Consider the following 19,903-nt stretch of genomic DNA (forward strand, 5'->3'; position numbering starts at 1 on the left):
CTTCTTGTTTGGGGAAATTTAAAGAAAACATTTTGTGTTGAGCTGAGCTTTGTATTCACAGCTTTAATCATCTGTAAACTTCATGAAAATTTCTAGAAGTATTAAATTACTATTCTTTTTAAATTTATGGAGCTATTTGATGATGAATAACCAATCTTTCTAAAGGCAAGATCAATTTTTAATTTTAAGATATGCCACAAACTATGTCCTATTTCTTCATCACCATGCCAAACATATCTTTGTGTAGCATAACATATTTGATGTTATGAAAATATTCATATTCATTTTATAACATCAATATTAATTGATGTTATAAAAATGATCATATTCATTACTCTTTTTGATAGAAAAGTTATAACATATTTAAAATGTAAGGTTATTTTTACAGACTATTTTAAAATAATTAAACCAGTGTTTTATTTATTTACTTATTCAAATAATGCCGTAAATACTTTGGAAGAAATTTATATATATATATATATATATATATATATATATATATATATTAAAAAATCAAATAATTCAGTAAAATTTTGACTGCTGTATTAATAAAATTTAATATTACATGAAATATAAACCACCAAAACACAGTAGTTAAATAAGTTAAACTTACTATATTAATTTTCAATAACCAGTTTTCACACTGTCCTGCATCCAGTTGGTATTAAATTCTATATTTATTACATTAAACTTATTCTTTTTAATGATTGTAAGTTTTTTCAAAATTATAATATTTTCTATTGTCAAATTTTAAATATAAGTGTACATAAATATATATTTTAAATATATAAATATTCATGTAACTTTGCTGTCCAGTACTGGAAAGGTGATTTACAATTTCTAATTATCCAGTTTGTAGGTATGGAGAACAATTATGTGTATCAGATTCCAAAAAACAGATTGGATTTATAAAAAGAATAAGTTTTAATGTAATAAATATAGAATTTAATATCAACTGAAGATGCAGGATATCGTGAAAACTGGCTATTGGAAATTAATATAGTAAGTTTAACTATGGTAATTACTGTGTTTTGGTGGTAAGTATCTCATATAATGTTAAACATATATATATATAAAATGCATAATAAAATAAGTACATATCTCAGATTTATTAATTTTTTATTTAATAATTTAGTTTTAAAGTTTGCCCTCATTTTCACTCAACAATTTCTCAATACTCAGTTCAATTTTTGATATTTTCTTTTATGAATGTTTATAGAAGATGTTTTTTTACATTTTTTTATAGCTGACACCAAATTTACGTAAAAATCTTAAATAAGGTCATAAAACTTGAGATATTGTTCTTTAGATTCTTATTTCCAAAATTCAATGAATTCAGGATTACAACAATGTTTTTTTTTTTTTTTTTAATTTAAATTATCATTTACCATTTAATTTTAATTAAATTAACCATTTTTTTTTTAAAATGAAAAGTACATTAAATTTTATTTCATTAATAGCTACTGATATTTTTGTTTTTTATTGTTATTATTGAATACTATTTATTGTAAAATTTGTTTTACAATCATTAATAATTATTAATAATCAAGTTAATAATTATTAATAAATCAATATATTTAAATTAAAAAAAAAAGTTAAAAAGAAGGAGATATAGTCTGATTTGAACCGATGTGCCTTCACCTTCTAAGATCCAAATTTCATTTGGCTATTACTCTGGAACCAATGAAAATAAGTACCACTTATATATATCGTTGAAAATCCCTTATGAGAACTTATTGCTGCAGTTAAGAAAAAGTCCAAAATCGAACTTTTTTGGATTTTGGGCTTTTTTGAACACTTTTGGTTCAGTTGATTGCAATCAGAAAGGGACTTTCACCACTAGATGTTACAATAGTCCTAAATCCAAAATTTCAACATCCTACAGCTAATTGTTTTTGAGTTTTGTGAGATACATATGTACATGCATACATATATCATGCCAAAACTTGTCAAAATGGATTCAGGGATGGTCAGAATAGATATTTCTACTGAAATCTAAAAACCAAAATTTTTCACCATCACATTACTTTGTTTACTTCATACAAGTAAAAATTAGTAAGCATGATTTACAATTCTAATTATTCAATTTGTAGGTATTGAGAAGAATTATGTGTATCATATTCTAAAAAAAGAGATTGGATTTATAAATAAATCTACTTTACTGTTTCAGATTCAAAAGAAAAAAACCTTGAATTAAGAAATACTTATGCAAGACATACCTTCTGCTTTGTATTTTACAAGATCTAAACAGAAATATTGAGTTTAATTGTAATTTGTTAAAGTGTTTGAAAATTATCAATTTTTCCTTAACCAAGTTGTTAGAAAATAGGGTTAATCTTTTAACTACTGATTTCATTAAAAATTATTAAAAAAAATCTTTATCTTGCAACCATATATTCAGAATTTTCAATTATGTGAATATATCCACCAAAAATGGACTGAATCAGTCCATTTGACGTCTGAAGTCCATCTGAAGTAAAGCACATACATTAAGTAAAAAAATTTTTATATCTATTAATGAAAGTAATTTGTCTTTGACCATTTGTCATAATATGATACATACTTCAGCTATAACCTTGCATTTTTTAATTTATCAGATTTTATTATTTTTTAATGTTTGTATTAATGTTATATTTGCAGTAAACCAGAAATTGAAAGCATTCATAAATATGACACAATGCACAAGTGTATGTCACTGTGTTCCCCTTTCATGAGATTTAAAAGATTGAGATTTTAAAGCTAAATTATTGTAGTTATTAAATTATGCTCCAAATAATTTTTTATAGCCTTATGAATATATTACATATAAAACTATGCAGAACATTACAATTATGAACACAGTAATTATAATTGTTTATTCAAAACTTGTCTGGATAGGATTGCGTAGGCTGACAAAATCTACCAATTTATGCAAGTTGTTTTGTTTTGTTAAAACCAAAAGTACAATATTAATATGTAATGAATTAAAAAATATTTTCATAATCATATTTTTCTAACAAGAAAATTAGGTTTGTGACTACGGTCCTTTCTCAAAGGTAGGTTCTAGAATTATAGCATTCATATTGGTTCAATTTATAATTATTTCAAACAACTCATTACTTGTTAATAAAAACAAAATGCCAAGCAGATTAGTTATGTGGTAGTTTAAATCAGTTATCACATGTTGTGAACCATATTATTCATTATTTTAATTATGTTTTCAATAACATACCAGATTTTTTTTTTTGTAAATATATTTTTCAGCAAAACAGAAAAAGTAGTTTTCTTGTTTTTTATTCTGAAACAGTAACTATTCTTTCAATTCATAATTAAATGTTTGTAAAGTTATATTGCTTACAGACTTTCTGCCTCATATGCCACATATCCTGAATGTCATTTATTTCATGCTCCAAAATGATGGTAGAAATATTTAGCATATTTATTCATTAAGTCTGAGAATTATAAACAAATTACTAATGAAGGCACTTAATAGTAAATGGGTAGCTGCATTATTTATTGTTACATAAATATTTATAGACATGGTGCAACTGGCATATGACATTCCCATTCCTTGCTTTATAGAAGTTACCAACTTTGATGACTAGTAAGCCATTCAAAATGTCTTGGAGGGCCACTGTTTAGCCTGTGGGCAATGAGATGGCCTTACCTGTAAATTACGCTATGAAGTGGATACCTGAAATATTCACAGATGATTAAACGAAAAATTCAATTGATGTGAAATAAGTATCTGATATGTATTTTGAAATCAAGATGATGACTTTCTATATTCCACTGCAGTATATGAAACTTGCACATCACCGTACATTTGAGAACAGGTAATAATCAATGCAGAAGAGCCATAGGCATTCATTATTGGTGGTAAAATTCAAAATGTCAATATCAACACAAAATAAAACATAGCAAACATAGTCTTCAGGTGCAGGAGGGACTGTTTTTCAACAAATTTCTATCTTGAGGAAATATTGCAAGTGTTACGATTAATCCATGTAAAAATTATGATATGAAACAACTGATGTGTGGAGTCTTGTTTCACAGTAATGCCTGTTTGGACATTATTCCTTTACATAGAAATTTGTTATGTGGGAAAATGTTGGCAATCACAACTTACACAAAGTAACTATAATTTATTTATGAAGTTGAAAGAACTGATTCATGACAGTGAGTTTCAAAATATGGAGATAACTTCAAATTTATAAAGGAATCAAGAAACCCAAGCTCAGGTTCAGCAAATGCAACGGGGTCCTTAGTGAGCATGTTTCAAAGTAAATTAAGGTTTTATAATAATCCAAGTGCAAATGATTCAAAAATAATTGCTAGTTTCTCTGTATACTTCTGAATATACTGCATTTGATCAGTATTTGAGGTCAGTTGGATCTTGCTGGATGGATGCTGCATTGGATCATTAGTTTGCAATTTTATCCTTGGACTTATCAAAATTTACCGAAACATGTAATTCATTTATTTCTAATAAATAATTAAACTTTCTTAAATTTACTATGTATTCATATTTTATTTATAACTGATTTCATTTAGCATACATTATTGTTTATTGTCTTAATTAATGTTTTAAGTGTGTGACGTTTATCTGTTTTATGTTAAATGTGCTTCGTTACCTATTACATGTATATTGATATGGATACATATTATAACTTTATGATGCACAAAGTTTAATTTTAATTACTCATGAGGTTTGATCTGTTAATGCCTATAGAATTTGTGATCAACACAGCCATAAATCTTGCCTTGCATTGTTCTATGCTAATTTTGCATATAATTATGTCTCACTTTCTTTACCTATGTTTAATCTGCGATGTAAATGTTTGTATCTTACTTTACTTTTGAAGTAACAGATCATTTTATTCAGTTGGCTAATAGAAATTGGTAAAAAAGCATCAGTTAAATCATAGCAATGTTTGTTTTTATGTAATTTTGACTCTTTATTTATTTATATGGTTAGCTATTGCTTAAGGATATTCCAAATTTTTATCTCAAACTAAATTTAATAGAAATTTTTTATTTTTTATTTTACATTATTGCCAGAGAAATAAATTAAACTCTATAATACAGAGTGTCTGGGCTGAAGACATCCAAAAATAATGGTCTATATTTATAAAACAGTAATTGTAATCTCTTAAATGTAGGCTCTCAAGAGGAAATAGCTCCAAAATTTGTTTAGTATACTCTTAAGGTCAGTGGAATGCACATGTGTAAGTAAGCTAACTCAAAGTGCAATTGTAGTTAGTTGAGATGTGGACCCTGCAACAGAAGGTTCAGTGTGTGCTTGGGTTAGTGAAGTTTCACAGTTACACATGTTCAATGGTGTGTATGAACTGAAGGGAATATCATCCTCCTATATCCAAGTTTATTCATCAGTGGATACTACTTTAAGAGAGACTGGAAGCTTGGTTTTACAAAGTAGAAATCATCCAAAAGTTTCAGTTAGTGTTGAGATTGTGGATCGTGTATGTAATTCATTCAGTTCAGGGAATATCATCCTCCTATATCCAAGTTTATTCATCAGTGGGTACTACTTTAAGAGAGACTGGAAGCTTGGTTTTACAAAGTAGAAATCATCCAAAAGTTTCAGTTAGTGTTGAGATTGTGGATCGTGTATGTAATTCATTCAGTGCCAGTCCTGGAAAGTCAATTAGGCAGAATAGTTACGAACTGCAGATTCCTCATTCTACTATTCACGACACTGTTTGTGAGCATAAAGTTAAATAGAACTCCTTCATAACATTAAATCAAATAATTGCCATCAATGATATCAGTTTGCTGCAGAAGTAATGCACCGTGTCGAAAACAATCCTAATTATCTTGATATGTTGATATGTTTACTTATGTGGCAACATTTCATAAGTGCGAGAAAGTCAATGGACACAATTGTCGAATTTATGGTACTGAAAACCCCCATGCAGTAATCAAAAATAAAAAGGGCACATCAAACGTTAATGTCTGGTTAGGATTGCACAAAAATGGTGTCATCAGTTTTTTTAATGTAGCCCACAGTGACAGGACATTCATACCCTGACATGCTTTAGAACTTTGCTGCTCCTCAGATTCCTGCAGGTTTAGGTTTTCAACAAAATGGTGTTCCACCACATGTTCATCGAAATGTTACCATGTTCTTGAACAACACTTCCCCTGGGTGTTGGATTGGACAAGAAGGTTCAACTGTATGGCTTCCTAGATCTCCAGGTGTCACTCCTTTGGACTTTTTTGTTTGGGGATTTATTAAAAGCTGTGTGTACCAGAGGAAAGTTTGAGATTTGGACAACTTAAAACGGAGAATTGTTGAAGCTCTTGGTTTAATAACACCACAGTTGCTCCTAAACATTTGGCAAGAGTTAGATTAATATCTAAATGTCTGCCGAACTGCAAAAGGTGCACACACTGAACTTGAATAACTCACATTAAAACCTTTTGATTTGCTGTGTCCATTAAAAAAAAAAATTAAATTATATTAACTATACTAATTATATTAACTGTTAATATAAGCTGTTACTTTTGGATTTTTTTTTTTTTTTTTTTTTTTTAATTTAGAGGTGGAGCAACCCCATTTACGGGCACCTGAGTAGTGTTGGGCTTGCTAACAGGTTCCACAAGATGTTATTAAATGCGTATGTGTTCCTGCGCACTACCAACTAAATCTCCACCCCTGGCTACCCACCCTTCCTGGTACAACTGGTGTGCATTACTTCTGGAAGGGGGAATACGCCCTTGCACACATTCAGACACCACAGTCAACAGACACGGATCTCACACCCACAAGATACCAAACATCAGACTAAATCTCAACACACACTCAGCAACATCCAATCATCACTCAGAAAACATACCTCATGCCACACACTCCACACATCACATCAAAGCCAGCCACATCCAATCATATAAACAAACACCTCACAGACAATCGAACACTATAGTATACGTACCTAACGGGTCACCATTGAATGCGGGAGCGGAGTGCCAATGACCTCATCGCACCCAGGCGATCCCCACACATACGGAGAACCCCCTAGGGTCTCAGCCGCATGCCTGTTCCCGTCTGCCCCAACAGCCACCTTAACTACCAAATTTAGCAAAAGATCCGGTCCCGGCACCTTATCCAGAGGCATCCTTTCACTACTGTAAGCTCCTCTCTGGTGAAAAGTGGAGGGGAATTTACATTGTCCTCAACTTCTGCAACGACCCCATCCTCATGAGGAACTTGTTCTGAACCTCTCCAGTGTCCAGTGATAAGGGTACTCTAGCTCTTAGTGCCCTTTTAACGATAATTTTAAATGGATTCCCCCATGGGTCTGTATCAATTTCTGAGATGAATTGCTTCCAAGATGCCTTTTTAGATTCTCTAATAAGCTTATTGAGCTCACTGCAGCACCTCCTATATCGAGCCATGTATAACTGTCTTAGTGAGTAGAGATGCGTACGCTGCGCAAGCCTCCTGGCCCCAAGGCACTCCCTGCATTTCCGAGCGATGTCTTCTATCCACCAGTATACTAGGGAACGATTCTTCCAACAACAGTACCTGCAAGGGAGAAGAGGAGAAGAGCAGCACATGCTGTTTCCAAGCAGTTGACCAGACATGCGGCCCCGTCCTCTGCCGCAGTAACCTTGTGTACCGGATTGACATCCAGTGTCTCCCCAAATTCTTTCGGTCCATATCCCACGTACTCCAGCCACGAGGAACCGGCCTCTCAGCCCCTGCAGAAACACCATCTGTAACACTCATGAGGATGGCCTGGTGATCACTTGCTAGATAGTCTTCACTCACCTGCCAGTCCCGAATCCATGCCGCCAAAGATGGCGTAGCAAAAGTAAGATCAATAATGGACCCAGTGGTTCTCCTCCTGAACGTTAGTGGCCTCCAGAGTTGAAGCATTCTAGATCTAGTAATGCGATTTTGCAATAAACCAGTAATTTGCGATAATGCATTTTAATGCATTAAAATCCCCAGCCAATAATGCCAGCCGGTGAGCTTCGAGGTCTCTAGTAAGCGAGGCTAAGATTTTCCTGTATCGTTCCACAGATATGTTAGACGAAAGATAACAGCTGTAATAATAATAAATGCTTCCAATCCTCGCCCTGACGAAACCACGCTCTCTCAGAACGTCCCGAATCGTCCAAATGACCGCACCCCGATCATCAGAGATAAACCACTGCAGCCACTAGCTAGGAATGTAAGACTCAGAGATGAATATCAATGCCCATCTCCATGACATACCTTGTCAGCAGGTCAAACACTAGTGTCACATGGTTCATATTAAACTGAACAATTTTCATTTCCATCAACAGGTTGAGGTACGCCCGGTCCTCCTTGTTATTCTCACTATTGGCCCCCTTGAGGCATGTGGCACTGCCAATGCGGTGCCCCTCCGCATTGCATGTAAAACTCTTCAGTGTCTTGCTACATTCTACAGTGTGATGTCCGTCACCCCCGCAATTATAACATACAGCCTCCTGTCTTCGCTCCTGCAGTTGTCCTGTTTCTAAACATTGGTAGCATCGCAGAGGGAAATCAATAACACCTACTCTACAGCTCATAAGCCTGATCTTCACCCTTCCCTTTTGTACAGTGGGTGTAACAATCGGTGCCGGGAGGTGATATATCGCCACTCCGGTTTCTCCTAAACCCGGTCTAATTGTCACTCTCGTATCAGCCGATAACTCCTGACCGAAGGCCTTAGATAGCCCCTATAAGATCTCACCTGGCTGTATGCCGTTCTCCAAGTCCCGTACCTGGAGAAAGACCGTTCTGGTCTTCGTGAGAACACTACCACCTTTTATAGTTGATGAAAGTACTTGCTTAAGGATGCCATAGGTTTCCCTTTTATCCTTCACTTTAATCTCCATACTGCCGCCTGTGGTCGTTATAAAGAGAACTTCTGAATCCACTGGGACCTTCATCTCCATCTTAAATGATTTTAGGAGATCCACATAGGACGCCACCATTTTGACTACTATAGTCTCCATCCTATGGTTATCCTCAGGGGGAACATCACTACTCCATACAGCTGAGAATTTGCCAACTGACACAGTACCAACGTATTCACTAAGTTACAAACAATTAAAGACCCTGTTGCCTTTAGCAATAAGATCGATATCTAACAATCTAAATTAAAAAATCAGTCCAGCATCCAAAACTCAAAAAAAAAACATAAGAGCACTTCCAAAATAATCCAATCATCAGATTTCAATCCCACAATTCATAAAAAAAAAAGAAAGAAAACCAGAGTGCAGAATAACACTATCACTCACTTCAAATACTTAGCATTTAGGATAACTTTAGCCTGGACATTCTGTATTGTCTTACAATGCACCTCATTTAGTGATGTGTTTACATGACTTGTATTATTAGTCTGCGTTAATTTGTTACATGTATTTAAAAATAAGTATATTATTTCTAACATTTATGTATTTTTGCAATGGTAGTTTGTTGTTATAAATTGTATATAACAGAAATGTATTTTGTGTTTAATGAGGTTTGGAACTAATATGGTACTAAGAAATTTTTTATGAGGTAGTTGAAAGTGATATGTTTGTACTGTACACTTTCATATTTAATCATTGATAGAAAGGTTTTCTGTAGATTCTCAACTTTGATCTTATGTTTGCTATTTCTGTTAGAATAAAGTTTGGAAACTTTTGTCTTATATTGGTTTGTATGATGAACGTAAAAACTTATGTTTTGTCTTTGTTTTTACTCTAATTTTTATCTAATAAAATTAATAACATTATATCAGTTGCTTGCTATGCATTGCGGCTCTGATGTCATCACAGTGAGTGACAATTTGCACTATACTGTTATAATAGTTACATACACAGATTACAGTATTTTAATACAAATTTTTTATTAGCCAGTAATTTAAAATTGTTGATATAGATTTAATATATTTTATATAAATTTAAAATACTCATGTATGATTCAGTCCTATTAATGTTAGTCGTGTAATTACAGTTTGCTTTGTTTAAATTCTTATTTTTGTAACAGGTATATTTATACAGATATTGTTACACTTGATACTGTTGAGACTGCTTGTTCAGTGTACAAGTTAGCTGATAAATATGATTTGCAGCATTTAAAAACGGTATGCAAGGATTATCTCTTATCAAGTACGACTATTGAAAATGCTTTTTATGTTCTTGAATTTTTGGAATTATATGATGAAACGGAGTTGACAAAATTTGCTATTCAATTAGTAGCAGAAAATATGAATAGTGTAGTCAGAAAGACTGAGTTTTTAAACTGCAGTCAAAAAATCTTATTAACAATTGTTAATCAAAATGAAATAAATATAACAGAGATGGGATTATTTAAATCAATTACTAGATGGGCTTCCTGCAATTCGCGCAAAACTGGTAATTATGCTTAATATAATGTAATAAAATAACAATGTATTTTTACTTAAAAATTAATTGAATTTAAAAATGGATTGCCACTGGATTGTAGGTTTGTAAAGATCATTCTATAAATGATATTATAGAAAAACATTCCTTAAAATAGTAATGTTCTATTAGTTTGACAGATTAAAATTTTGTGCTAATAAAAAACCGGAGTGGTTATAATTAAATAGATGAATGAAACAGTGACCTACGAAATACCCAGACATTAGCTAAAAACTAATTCCCTCTTGATTTTTTAATAAAACCTGATATTAATTCATTCGAACTGAAAGTGTTATATAAAAATCATATATTTACTTCTTATATGTGAAACAGTTTTCTAAAAATAAGATTTTGTAGTTAAAATTTCTGACCAGCGCATCGACAAATGTTCAAATCCCATATTTGAATTAAAAATATGATATATTAGTAAAAAAATTTATATGGAACAAAACAAAGAAGAGAACTTTTTTTATTAAGAAAAAAATTGAAAGAAAAAATAAAAAAATTATGTGTTATCAACACCAACAACTGCTACAAATGAATATATGACTAGATCACATGTAAAAATAAAGTTCACATCTCAAAAGAAGCTTGTCTGAAGAATTTATCAAAAAACTTACTGGAAAAAATTGAGTTTTATGCTTTATTAATGTGTATGATTTTTTTATTATTATTTTTGTCAGATTTATTATTATTGCTGTCAGATAATCTGTTAAAGTTCTTTCTTATTCATTAGAAGAAAATATGTATGAATTACAGAATACTATGCCTCTAGATTATCCTGCTTTTCATTTGTTTTGTTGGTCGTCCAATTAAATGATTCATAAAAGAGACTATTTACAAAATAAAATTTAATGTAGTTTAATCTATCTGAAATATTTTTTTAAATGTTTCAGTGGAAAAACAAGAATACTAATGAAGAAAACAGTTAAACCAAAAATAAAGTAAAAAAAAACAAAATATCAACCAAAACTAGAATTCTCATATAGGAAGTAGTTTAAAAATAACATTTATTTCGAAAATATAAATGATTGAAATAAAAATTTAATCTTTCTTAAACTCAAAAATAAAGAAATAAAACTCGTTCAATACAGCGGTAGTTTTTTAAAAACTGATACTTTGAATTTTAGTGATAAATTTTTTTATATTAAAAGGTATGTTTTAGTAAAAATATCTTAAGGCTGTGATGATGAAAACTGTATTTTCCAATTAGTTATTTATTATTATTTTTTTTTAGGTAACCCGATTGAAACTTATGCTACTTCTATGAGAGAAATTGTTAATAATATCAGATTTTTAACAATGACACCTGATAAATTTGTTGAAGTGCCAGGAAATTCTATTTTCCTGTCTTCTGATGAACAACTAAACATATTGATTAACCTTGTAAAACCTGGTCATCAACCGCTGCTTGGAAGATTCTGCACTTTAACACAATCTCGCTTACCAAAGGGCGCTGTGGAAAGTAAGAGAAAAATGACTACATTTATTTATATTTATTTTCTACAATGTAAATTAATTACATAGTCAAGAATTAATTAATTTTTTAATCAGTAATAAATGTTTTGCAAGTGGTGCTTAGTGATTCTTGTTAGCCACTATGACAGTAAGGATATTTTGTAAAACATAGCCAAAAGTTATCTTTAAAGGTACAAATTTCTGTTCTTTTTATTCTATTCTTTCAAATAATCTTTTTCTCACTTCTAGCAATCTCTTAACAAAGCCAAAGTTTTTTTGAACATTTTTCTGTTCTTATTTTCTATTCTTTTTTTTTTTTAATGCAAACATAGGAATTTTTTTACTTCAAAAAAGAGAATGTTCTCATTTTGTTCTGTGTGTAATTTTTTGTTTGCTTTATCTATTTTCAAATCTTACTCTTCACCAAATTGATCAGTTTTTATGACCCTTTTTATTGTGTTGAGAATTTCTATGGTGATCCTGTTGTAAACTTAAATGAAAGACAGTATTTAAATGAAAGCTTGAATGGAAGGTTTTTTCAAACTAAAAAATTACATTGTGTGCCTAGATATATTTTTTTTATTGTATTCTTGTCATCATTATTGCTTATTATCAGATAGCTATAGCGTGATATGTAGCCTGTTGTCATCATGATATTTAGAATATTTTCACATGAAAATTCAAGAAAATTATTTTCAAATTTTAGGGTAAAAAGATAATATATAACAGAGAACTACAATTCATGTTCAGTAGCAATTTGCTAATATTGTTTCTTTGCACACTAGTGCAAATCTTGCATCATGACAGATTTAAATATTAAAAAGTTTTTTCACAAGAAACCTAACTATTTATTATTATATTTTGTATAATTTTTGTGCAAGAAATATACAAAACATTATGAGTGAATCTGCACACAAGCATCAAGTTTATACTTTCTGATCACTGTGACTCACTGCATAAGTGCATATGAAAAATACATCAATATAAAGTCAACATGACCTCAAATTGAGTTATGTGGTCTGCTGTCAACCATAGATTGTGCATAACTCAAGAACATCTCAACCAATCTTCATCAAATTTTCACATGCATAATTGTAGATACACTATAACATCATATATAAATTTGAATGAAATTGATGTAGCAATTTTGGAGATTTTTGAGCCACAAAATTTTATACATGAATGGTATTTTTGTAATCCTCATACCTCAGAATGTAAAAAGATTCATATGCACCCCCTAATCCTACTATGCTACCAGAAAAAAAACCGTCAAATTGAGGTAATGTTGTTTGCCTTAAATTGAGTGTAACTCAGGAATGACTTGACCAATCTTCATCAAATTATCACATGGACAACTTCAAATATACTACTGCAAATAAATCTCAATGAAACTGATGTAGTTTTGGAAATTTTTGAGCTACAAATTTTATACATAGATCTATAAAGAAATAACATTTTAAGGGAATTTTATTTTCGTACTTCTCATACCTCAAAATATAAAGAAACCTCAATTTCACCACCATGCCATTGAAAGTAACATCGTACTTTTCTTCAAAAACGTGTTAAAAAAAATATTTAATGTTTTTAGACAGTTTTAATCCTATTCATACTTTAAATAAAAGTAAATCAAGAAAGGTGAAGTAAAATGTTTGTTTAAAACAAAAAAAAAACATTTAAAAATATATTGTCAATTTTTTTTTTTTTATTAATTTTGATGTTTAAAAGACATTGCCAAATGAAGGATTAGTCAATTGGTAGTTATTTTAAATTTGATACTGATTTCAAAAAGTCAAAATTTACAGAAGAATTTGAACACTATTATATTTTTGTCCGTTTTTATTACTTTTTAAACTTTCTTTTAAGTCAGTTTTATTTCTATAATATATATTATGGAAAATTGTACAAAAATTTGTTATCTCATTTATTCATGTACAAAAGCTGCTTAATATAATATACATACTTGTTCTTTGTTGGCTTGTAGTGTGTATGGACCTTTGTCTTCTTCTTCTTCTTTCAAGGAAAAAAGTTCTGAAACACAGAACAACAATTAAAAGAAAATTAAAAATACCCAGTATGGAATAAGAGAATTTATACTGTTATTTTAAAGTCAGTGATAAACATCAATGTTTTGTTTATAAACATCTGGTAGTTTCAACAACTCTGCACATACAATAGTGTGGTACCCACTGGGTTGGTCTAGTGGTGAACATGTCTTCCCAAATCAGCTGATTTGGAACTCAAGAGTTCCAGCGTTCAAGTCCTAGTAAAGTCAGTTATTTGTACATGGATTTGAATACTAGATCGTGGATACCGGCGTTCTTTGGTGGTTAGGTTACAATTAACCACACATCTCAGGATTGGACTGTACAAGACTACACTTCATTTATACTCATACATATGCTCCTCTGAAGTATTATCTGAAAGGTAATTACCAAAGGCTAAACAGGAAAAAGAAATAAATATACAATAGTGTGCTGTATATACACGCACTACCACATTTGCAGTTTGTTTATTTCATCTCCTAAGAATGAACAAACAAATTTATGGGTTTAATTTAATTCATCAACACAATGACCACTGTGCTAATTAGATACAAAAAGGTGTGAAATTCCAATACAATAACATGTAACATGTTGTTTTTATATATATATATATATATATATATATATATATATGTTTTTTTTGTTAATGTTTAATTTTTATCTAGCATATTTCACTTTATTTTAAAATGGTGTATGTTTCATTTCTCCTTTACCTTTTCAGAAATATTTACATGGGTGACCCAAGATATTTCTACAATGTGGGATGGAGTTTGGCATAATTCACCAGACTTCTCATTTAATGATAGACTATGGACTGTAGACATGTATAAAATAGAAAGAAAAGAAATTGGTGTTCGACTTAGGGTTAGACATTGTTTTTTTTTAATGTCATATGATACTAATAGTCAGGGATATATATTTATGTAATTAAATGCTTTTTTTTTCATTTCAATTAATTCAGTTATTACTTTTCATGAAAAAAATTAAATTAATACATTTTTTTTTTTTTATTGATTTTATGGAACTAAGTTTAATGTACTTAATCATTGAAACTGGCATGGAATTTTTATGTTATTTGTTATTATTAATATATTCTTATTAAAAATATTATTTATTAACCAGCAATTAACAATTATGTGTATAACTTATGGAAGAATGAAATAAAATTTTAAAATGTTATGGAAAAATAAAATGTTCAAAAAGCTTAGTAAAAACCCAAATAATTTGAAACAGAAAATTAAGAGCAGGAAGTGTAAAAATAAAATCAGTATTGACTAAAAAAGATAATTTATTTTTAAAAAATTGATAAAATGCCTGTTAGGATAAAATTAAAATGTTAAATAATGCTTAAAGGTTGTACCTCAAACAAAATACAAATTGCTAAATCAACTGTAGGTGATTCTAAGGTTTCAAATGGGCATGAATTTCCAAACACAATTATAAAAAATATTTTACTCTTGTACTTATAAAAATGGTTTCATTGGTTGAAACATTTACCAGTTGGAACAAATTACAAAATCAACTTCTGGCAGACCTTTTGTATAATAATATACTTTTTATTTAACTCATATATTCTCTAAAAGGGTTTAAATCACTGGGTATTGATGATGTGTCATTTATAAGTACTAAAAGAATTTCCTACCAAAGTTACTTCCAATTTAATTGAAATCTTTATCACTGCAGGGATATTTCCAGATTCCTTAAAACTGGAAAATGTAAAGGGCTTTCTAAGATAGACATTGGAAATTACAGCCTTATATCTTTACTAAATAAATTATTTCTAAGGAATAGAAAAAATTACTGAATTAAGACTAATTAGATTTTATACAAAACAATGTTATTTTTATAAGTCTTGTCTTCCAAGAGAATATGAGTTCTGAATTTGCATCAAATGATTTTATGGGTAAAATTTACAATGATTTAAATAATCAAAGAGGAAACAAGATTGCAGGACTAGTTAATAATTTGAAACTGTTACCACATAATATTCTTATAAAAATTAAGTACATCCAGTGTTAATGGACTGGCTCATGATTGGTTCGGCTCCTGTTTAGAAATCAGGAGACAAGTCAGTATGGGTGATTCATAAAATGTAGAGTACTGAAAGGGGGTCCAATTATATTAGGATATTAGGTCCAATTATAAATGATCTGTTTGTCCGAAGGTTGCTACGTTATTCATAAATGATGCTTGCTGTTTTGGCTGTGTGTGTTTATTCTGTTTTGTTTGGTATTCTTTTAATATATTTTTCAAAATTAAAATTTCAACTGTAAATTATGTGCTACTCCTTACATTCAAGAAGTTCATTCTAGAAGTAATTATTTCATTCATCTAGATATAATGAACATTGGGAACCTATACATTCAAACTTTATGTGATTTTAAATAAACTTAAGTAAATAAATTTATGTTGGGGAATCAATAATATGAATACAACATAACGTTTTTGTATAAAAAAAAGTTTTCTTGTCCTAATGAATTTTCTGTGTTCTGAATGATGTTTGACTTGGACTTATGTTTTATCTGCAAATTTTACTACAAAGAAAATCTATTGTCTTCTCTGTGATTATGTTGTTCAGAAAGATCAAACATTTGATAACAACTTCTCTACAGGCTTCCTTCCATCATGTTAAAGAATATTTAAAAAAAAAATTAATGTTTTCACCATTTTTATAGAGTGCCCTCTACCAACAGTATCTTCAATACTGACACAACCTTCACAGAAACACTTCTACTATTTATAAACTTGATTTCTTTCATTGCTGTTTTATCATAGCGTTAATATCTTGACAGTGATATTTTAAGCAAAATGCAAATTTTACATCTATATACCTTTGCTAATGACAAAATTTCATTTCTGTTTTTTTTTTATTTACGTTACCTTACTTGTCATTATTTTTTAATATAAAAAGTACAGAAAGAAATCACTGTTTCGAGTGACTTTTTTTTGTACCAAGATAATTATTTAAAAAATTAATTCAAGAAATTTTATTTTTTGTTGAAATTTATAAAACAAAACTTTTATTAGTTTTTAAAACATTTAAATATTAAAGACAATTTCAGCATTACGCTAATACCTTAATTTTATGTAAAATATATTTAATATTAAAACAGGAATATGGTATAACAATTTTTCTTAAAATTGGTCCATATAAGATGTTAAAGTCATATTTATAAAGTCCATGTTAACTTACAAAATTTAAATTTTACTAAAACAATACTAATAGTTTCTTGCTCAATAATTCCTAAATACATTAACAAAAGGTTAAAACTAATTTTTTTTTAGAAATTAAATACATATAAACACAATTATCTAATATTTGTATAGATTTATTATTGCAATATTAAAAAAATATGTGACAACAAGAATGATGTCATCTAGTGGATAAAAATCCTCATTATGATTCATTGTCCACAAGGGAGGCTGTTTTTTGCTTCTGAGTTTCTGTTTCCTGTTTATCAGAATGAAAAGATTTGTAGTCTCTCTTTTTCATGAAACATTTATTGCACTGATGTTGATACTTCAAATAACCTTTTCATTGAAAGGCTCTACCAACTGGAAATTTCTGTCTGCTTGTTTATAAGGTTGGCCAGTGACCTTTCTGTTAGCTTTTTCTCCAGTTTTGATGATCAGGAAATTTTGCATCTTCTTTTAAGAAATCCTTATATATTCTTTTTCTTCTTGAATAACCATTTTGGAGGGTACAGTAAATCAACTTTGGTAAATGTTTCTTTGTCTGCAATTTTATTTTTGCTCACATTTCTTTCATCTTTCAAAAGTGTTGTTCCTTCTCTTATGTCACTCTCTTCTACTAGTTGATTTTTCCATGAAAACCTGCTTTTTGAGTTGTTTCTTTAAAAGTGTTCAGTCCCTTAGTGTGCTTATGTTGATTCCAGCACACGTTATGTTTTTTTTTTTGGAATTATGGGTTTGGATTTGTAATTACTTATCAAATCAAAGATCTGCTTAGTTAGTCTGTTATTATTCATTGTGGATGTGTGTCCATACAATTGTATTTTTTTTTTTTTTAGAAATAACTGGTACTGTTAGTTATTTTTCAACTTTCAAATATAGTTCTCCATGTTTCTTACAATTTTCCTTTTGTGTTAGTAGTATTTTAGTTTTCAGTTTCAGGGTAGAGATTTCTTTGCTACGCATGTTTCTAATTATTATCTGAAACGTTCTTTCCATTTTCTAAACTCTAGATTATATTAGTTTCTTTTCTTTTGTGTTTGGTAATAAAGTAATCTGTTCTAGATGTTGTATTGTGACTTGTTTTAAGATTCTGAGGTGCATCTTTGAAGAATGTCACAAATTGTTTTTCTTTCAAAGCATATTTGTAATCATACTCTGTCTCTTCTTTTAGTAATTCTCTGATTTGTTCTGTGTCAGGTGCTTATCTAATTAATGCCATGTCATTCACAAAAGCTAGATAATCTACATTAATCTTATTTGGATTTTACTAGTTTTATCCTTCTAATATTTATGGCTATTCTTCTCTAATTACTCTCTGTAACACAATTGAAAAGCAGGGTGACAAATCAGCTCCTTACTTTAGACATTGTGTTAGTTACAGTTGCTTTAATTAATTCTCATATTTTTTTTTATTACTGAAGTATTCTCATGAGTTTGATTATCAACATTAGCACAGCTTTGTAGGTACACTGTCTGGTTCTAGCGGTACAACAGTCAATAGAACAAATTAAATTATATTGTTACTATTTAAATATGTTTATAATGAAAGTTGAACCGACTTAGTAAAACAATTTTTACTTCTTTAGCTTAAACAAAAATATAGTTTTTAATTTTGCTAATAGCTAAAGACTAAATATCAACAGCAGAAATATAACATTCTAGCACATGATGTAACTAAGATAGAAAAATATGTGAACATCCCATTTTCACAATTTTGTGGAAACACTATGTTGGCAAAAAGTTCTCAATTTTAAAATGAACTTATTTTCTAGAAGCTAATACATATTTCATATAATTTACTGTAATAATGTAAATATCTGATATAGTAAATTTCCCCAGCATTACAAAAAATCCTGTTTTAATGATACCTTTTCATTAAACCATCAATTAATTTTTTTATGTAAAAATTGATTATATTATTCAAGATTAAAATTATTCTGTTTAATATTTTGTGAGGTTATAGCTGTTTGGATAAGTACTGCAGCAATGGCTGCTTATTAATCATAACTTGTAAATAAAACAAAATAAAGAAATATTTTATTATAAACAACCTTCGTATGTGTAACATGTATTTAAATGAAAAAAATAAAAATAAATAAATAAATAAATAATAAATAAACTGGACGAAATAATTATACTGGAATTTCTAAAGAAATAAAAAACCTTGTTAGGACTCTAACCTAACATCAATTAATCTAAAATCCAGCTTGCCAACCACTATCTTAATTATCAACATATCTTACTATAAAAACATTCATCATTCTCTAAACACTGTCTCTGCATTATTAGTATATGTGCAGCCATTGTACCTTGTAAGGAGATTGTTATAAATTTAACTAATTTTAAGAAAAAACATATCAAGAAAAAGAATTGTTTATCTCTGGAATTATTTTTTGGATCATCACTGGTGGTATCAAGCATATTACAGTTTTTAAAATAGTAACAATATTAAAAATAATGGTAAAATATCATCAAACATGGCTCATTTTTATTTAACTTAACACTTTATTTACTAATTTAAAAAAAAATTATTCATTTGAAAGATGATCTCTTATGTAAATGATGTAATAAAAGTTAACTATGGTAGAGGTCATCCACTGGATTCATTTACAAATTTTAATTGTAAAATAGATAAAAGGTGAAAAATACTAACATCAATTCAAAATAAACTTGATTTACTCTTCTTTGTACTTCAATAAAACATACATTGATTTTTGTTTATTTTTTATTTTATTTTTTGTGTAATCAAATATTTTTTTAATTAAAATGGGCCTTTTGTATTATTTAATGTTGAATTGATATTATTCTATTATTCTACATTA

At 29.4% G+C, this 19,903-nt stretch overlaps 2 protein-coding genes across 2 annotated transcripts in view; one reads left to right on the forward strand and one right to left on the reverse strand.

Annotated features, from left to right (window-relative positions):
- LOC142329161 (uncharacterized) overlaps nt 1–19,903 on the reverse strand; it is a 488,476-nt gene that overhangs the window by 182,303 nt on the left and 286,270 nt on the right. The window contains exon 3 of the mRNA XM_075373514.1: nt 13,805–13,872. Within this exon, the coding sequence (XP_075229629.1) occupies nt 13,805–13,872 (68 nt within the window). The remainder of the gene's footprint in view (nt 1–13,804; nt 13,873–19,903) is intronic.
- The window catches only part of LOC142329159 (BTB/POZ domain-containing protein 1-like), a 29,832-nt gene that overhangs the window by 3,972 nt on the left and 5,957 nt on the right, over nt 1–19,903 (forward strand). Inside the window, exons 3-5 of the mRNA XM_075373511.1 lie at nt 9,992–10,359; nt 11,624–11,851; nt 14,608–14,750. Coding sequence (XP_075229626.1) covers nt 9,992–10,359; nt 11,624–11,851; nt 14,608–14,750 — 739 coding nt within the window. The remainder of the gene's footprint in view (nt 1–9,991; nt 10,360–11,623; nt 11,852–14,607; nt 14,751–19,903) is intronic.

Source organism: Lycorma delicatula, chromosome 8, assembly GCF_047948215.1.
Source record: "Lycorma delicatula isolate Av1 chromosome 8, ASM4794821v1, whole genome shotgun sequence".
NCBI lineage: Eukaryota > Metazoa > Arthropoda > Insecta > Hemiptera > Fulgoridae > Lycorma > Lycorma delicatula.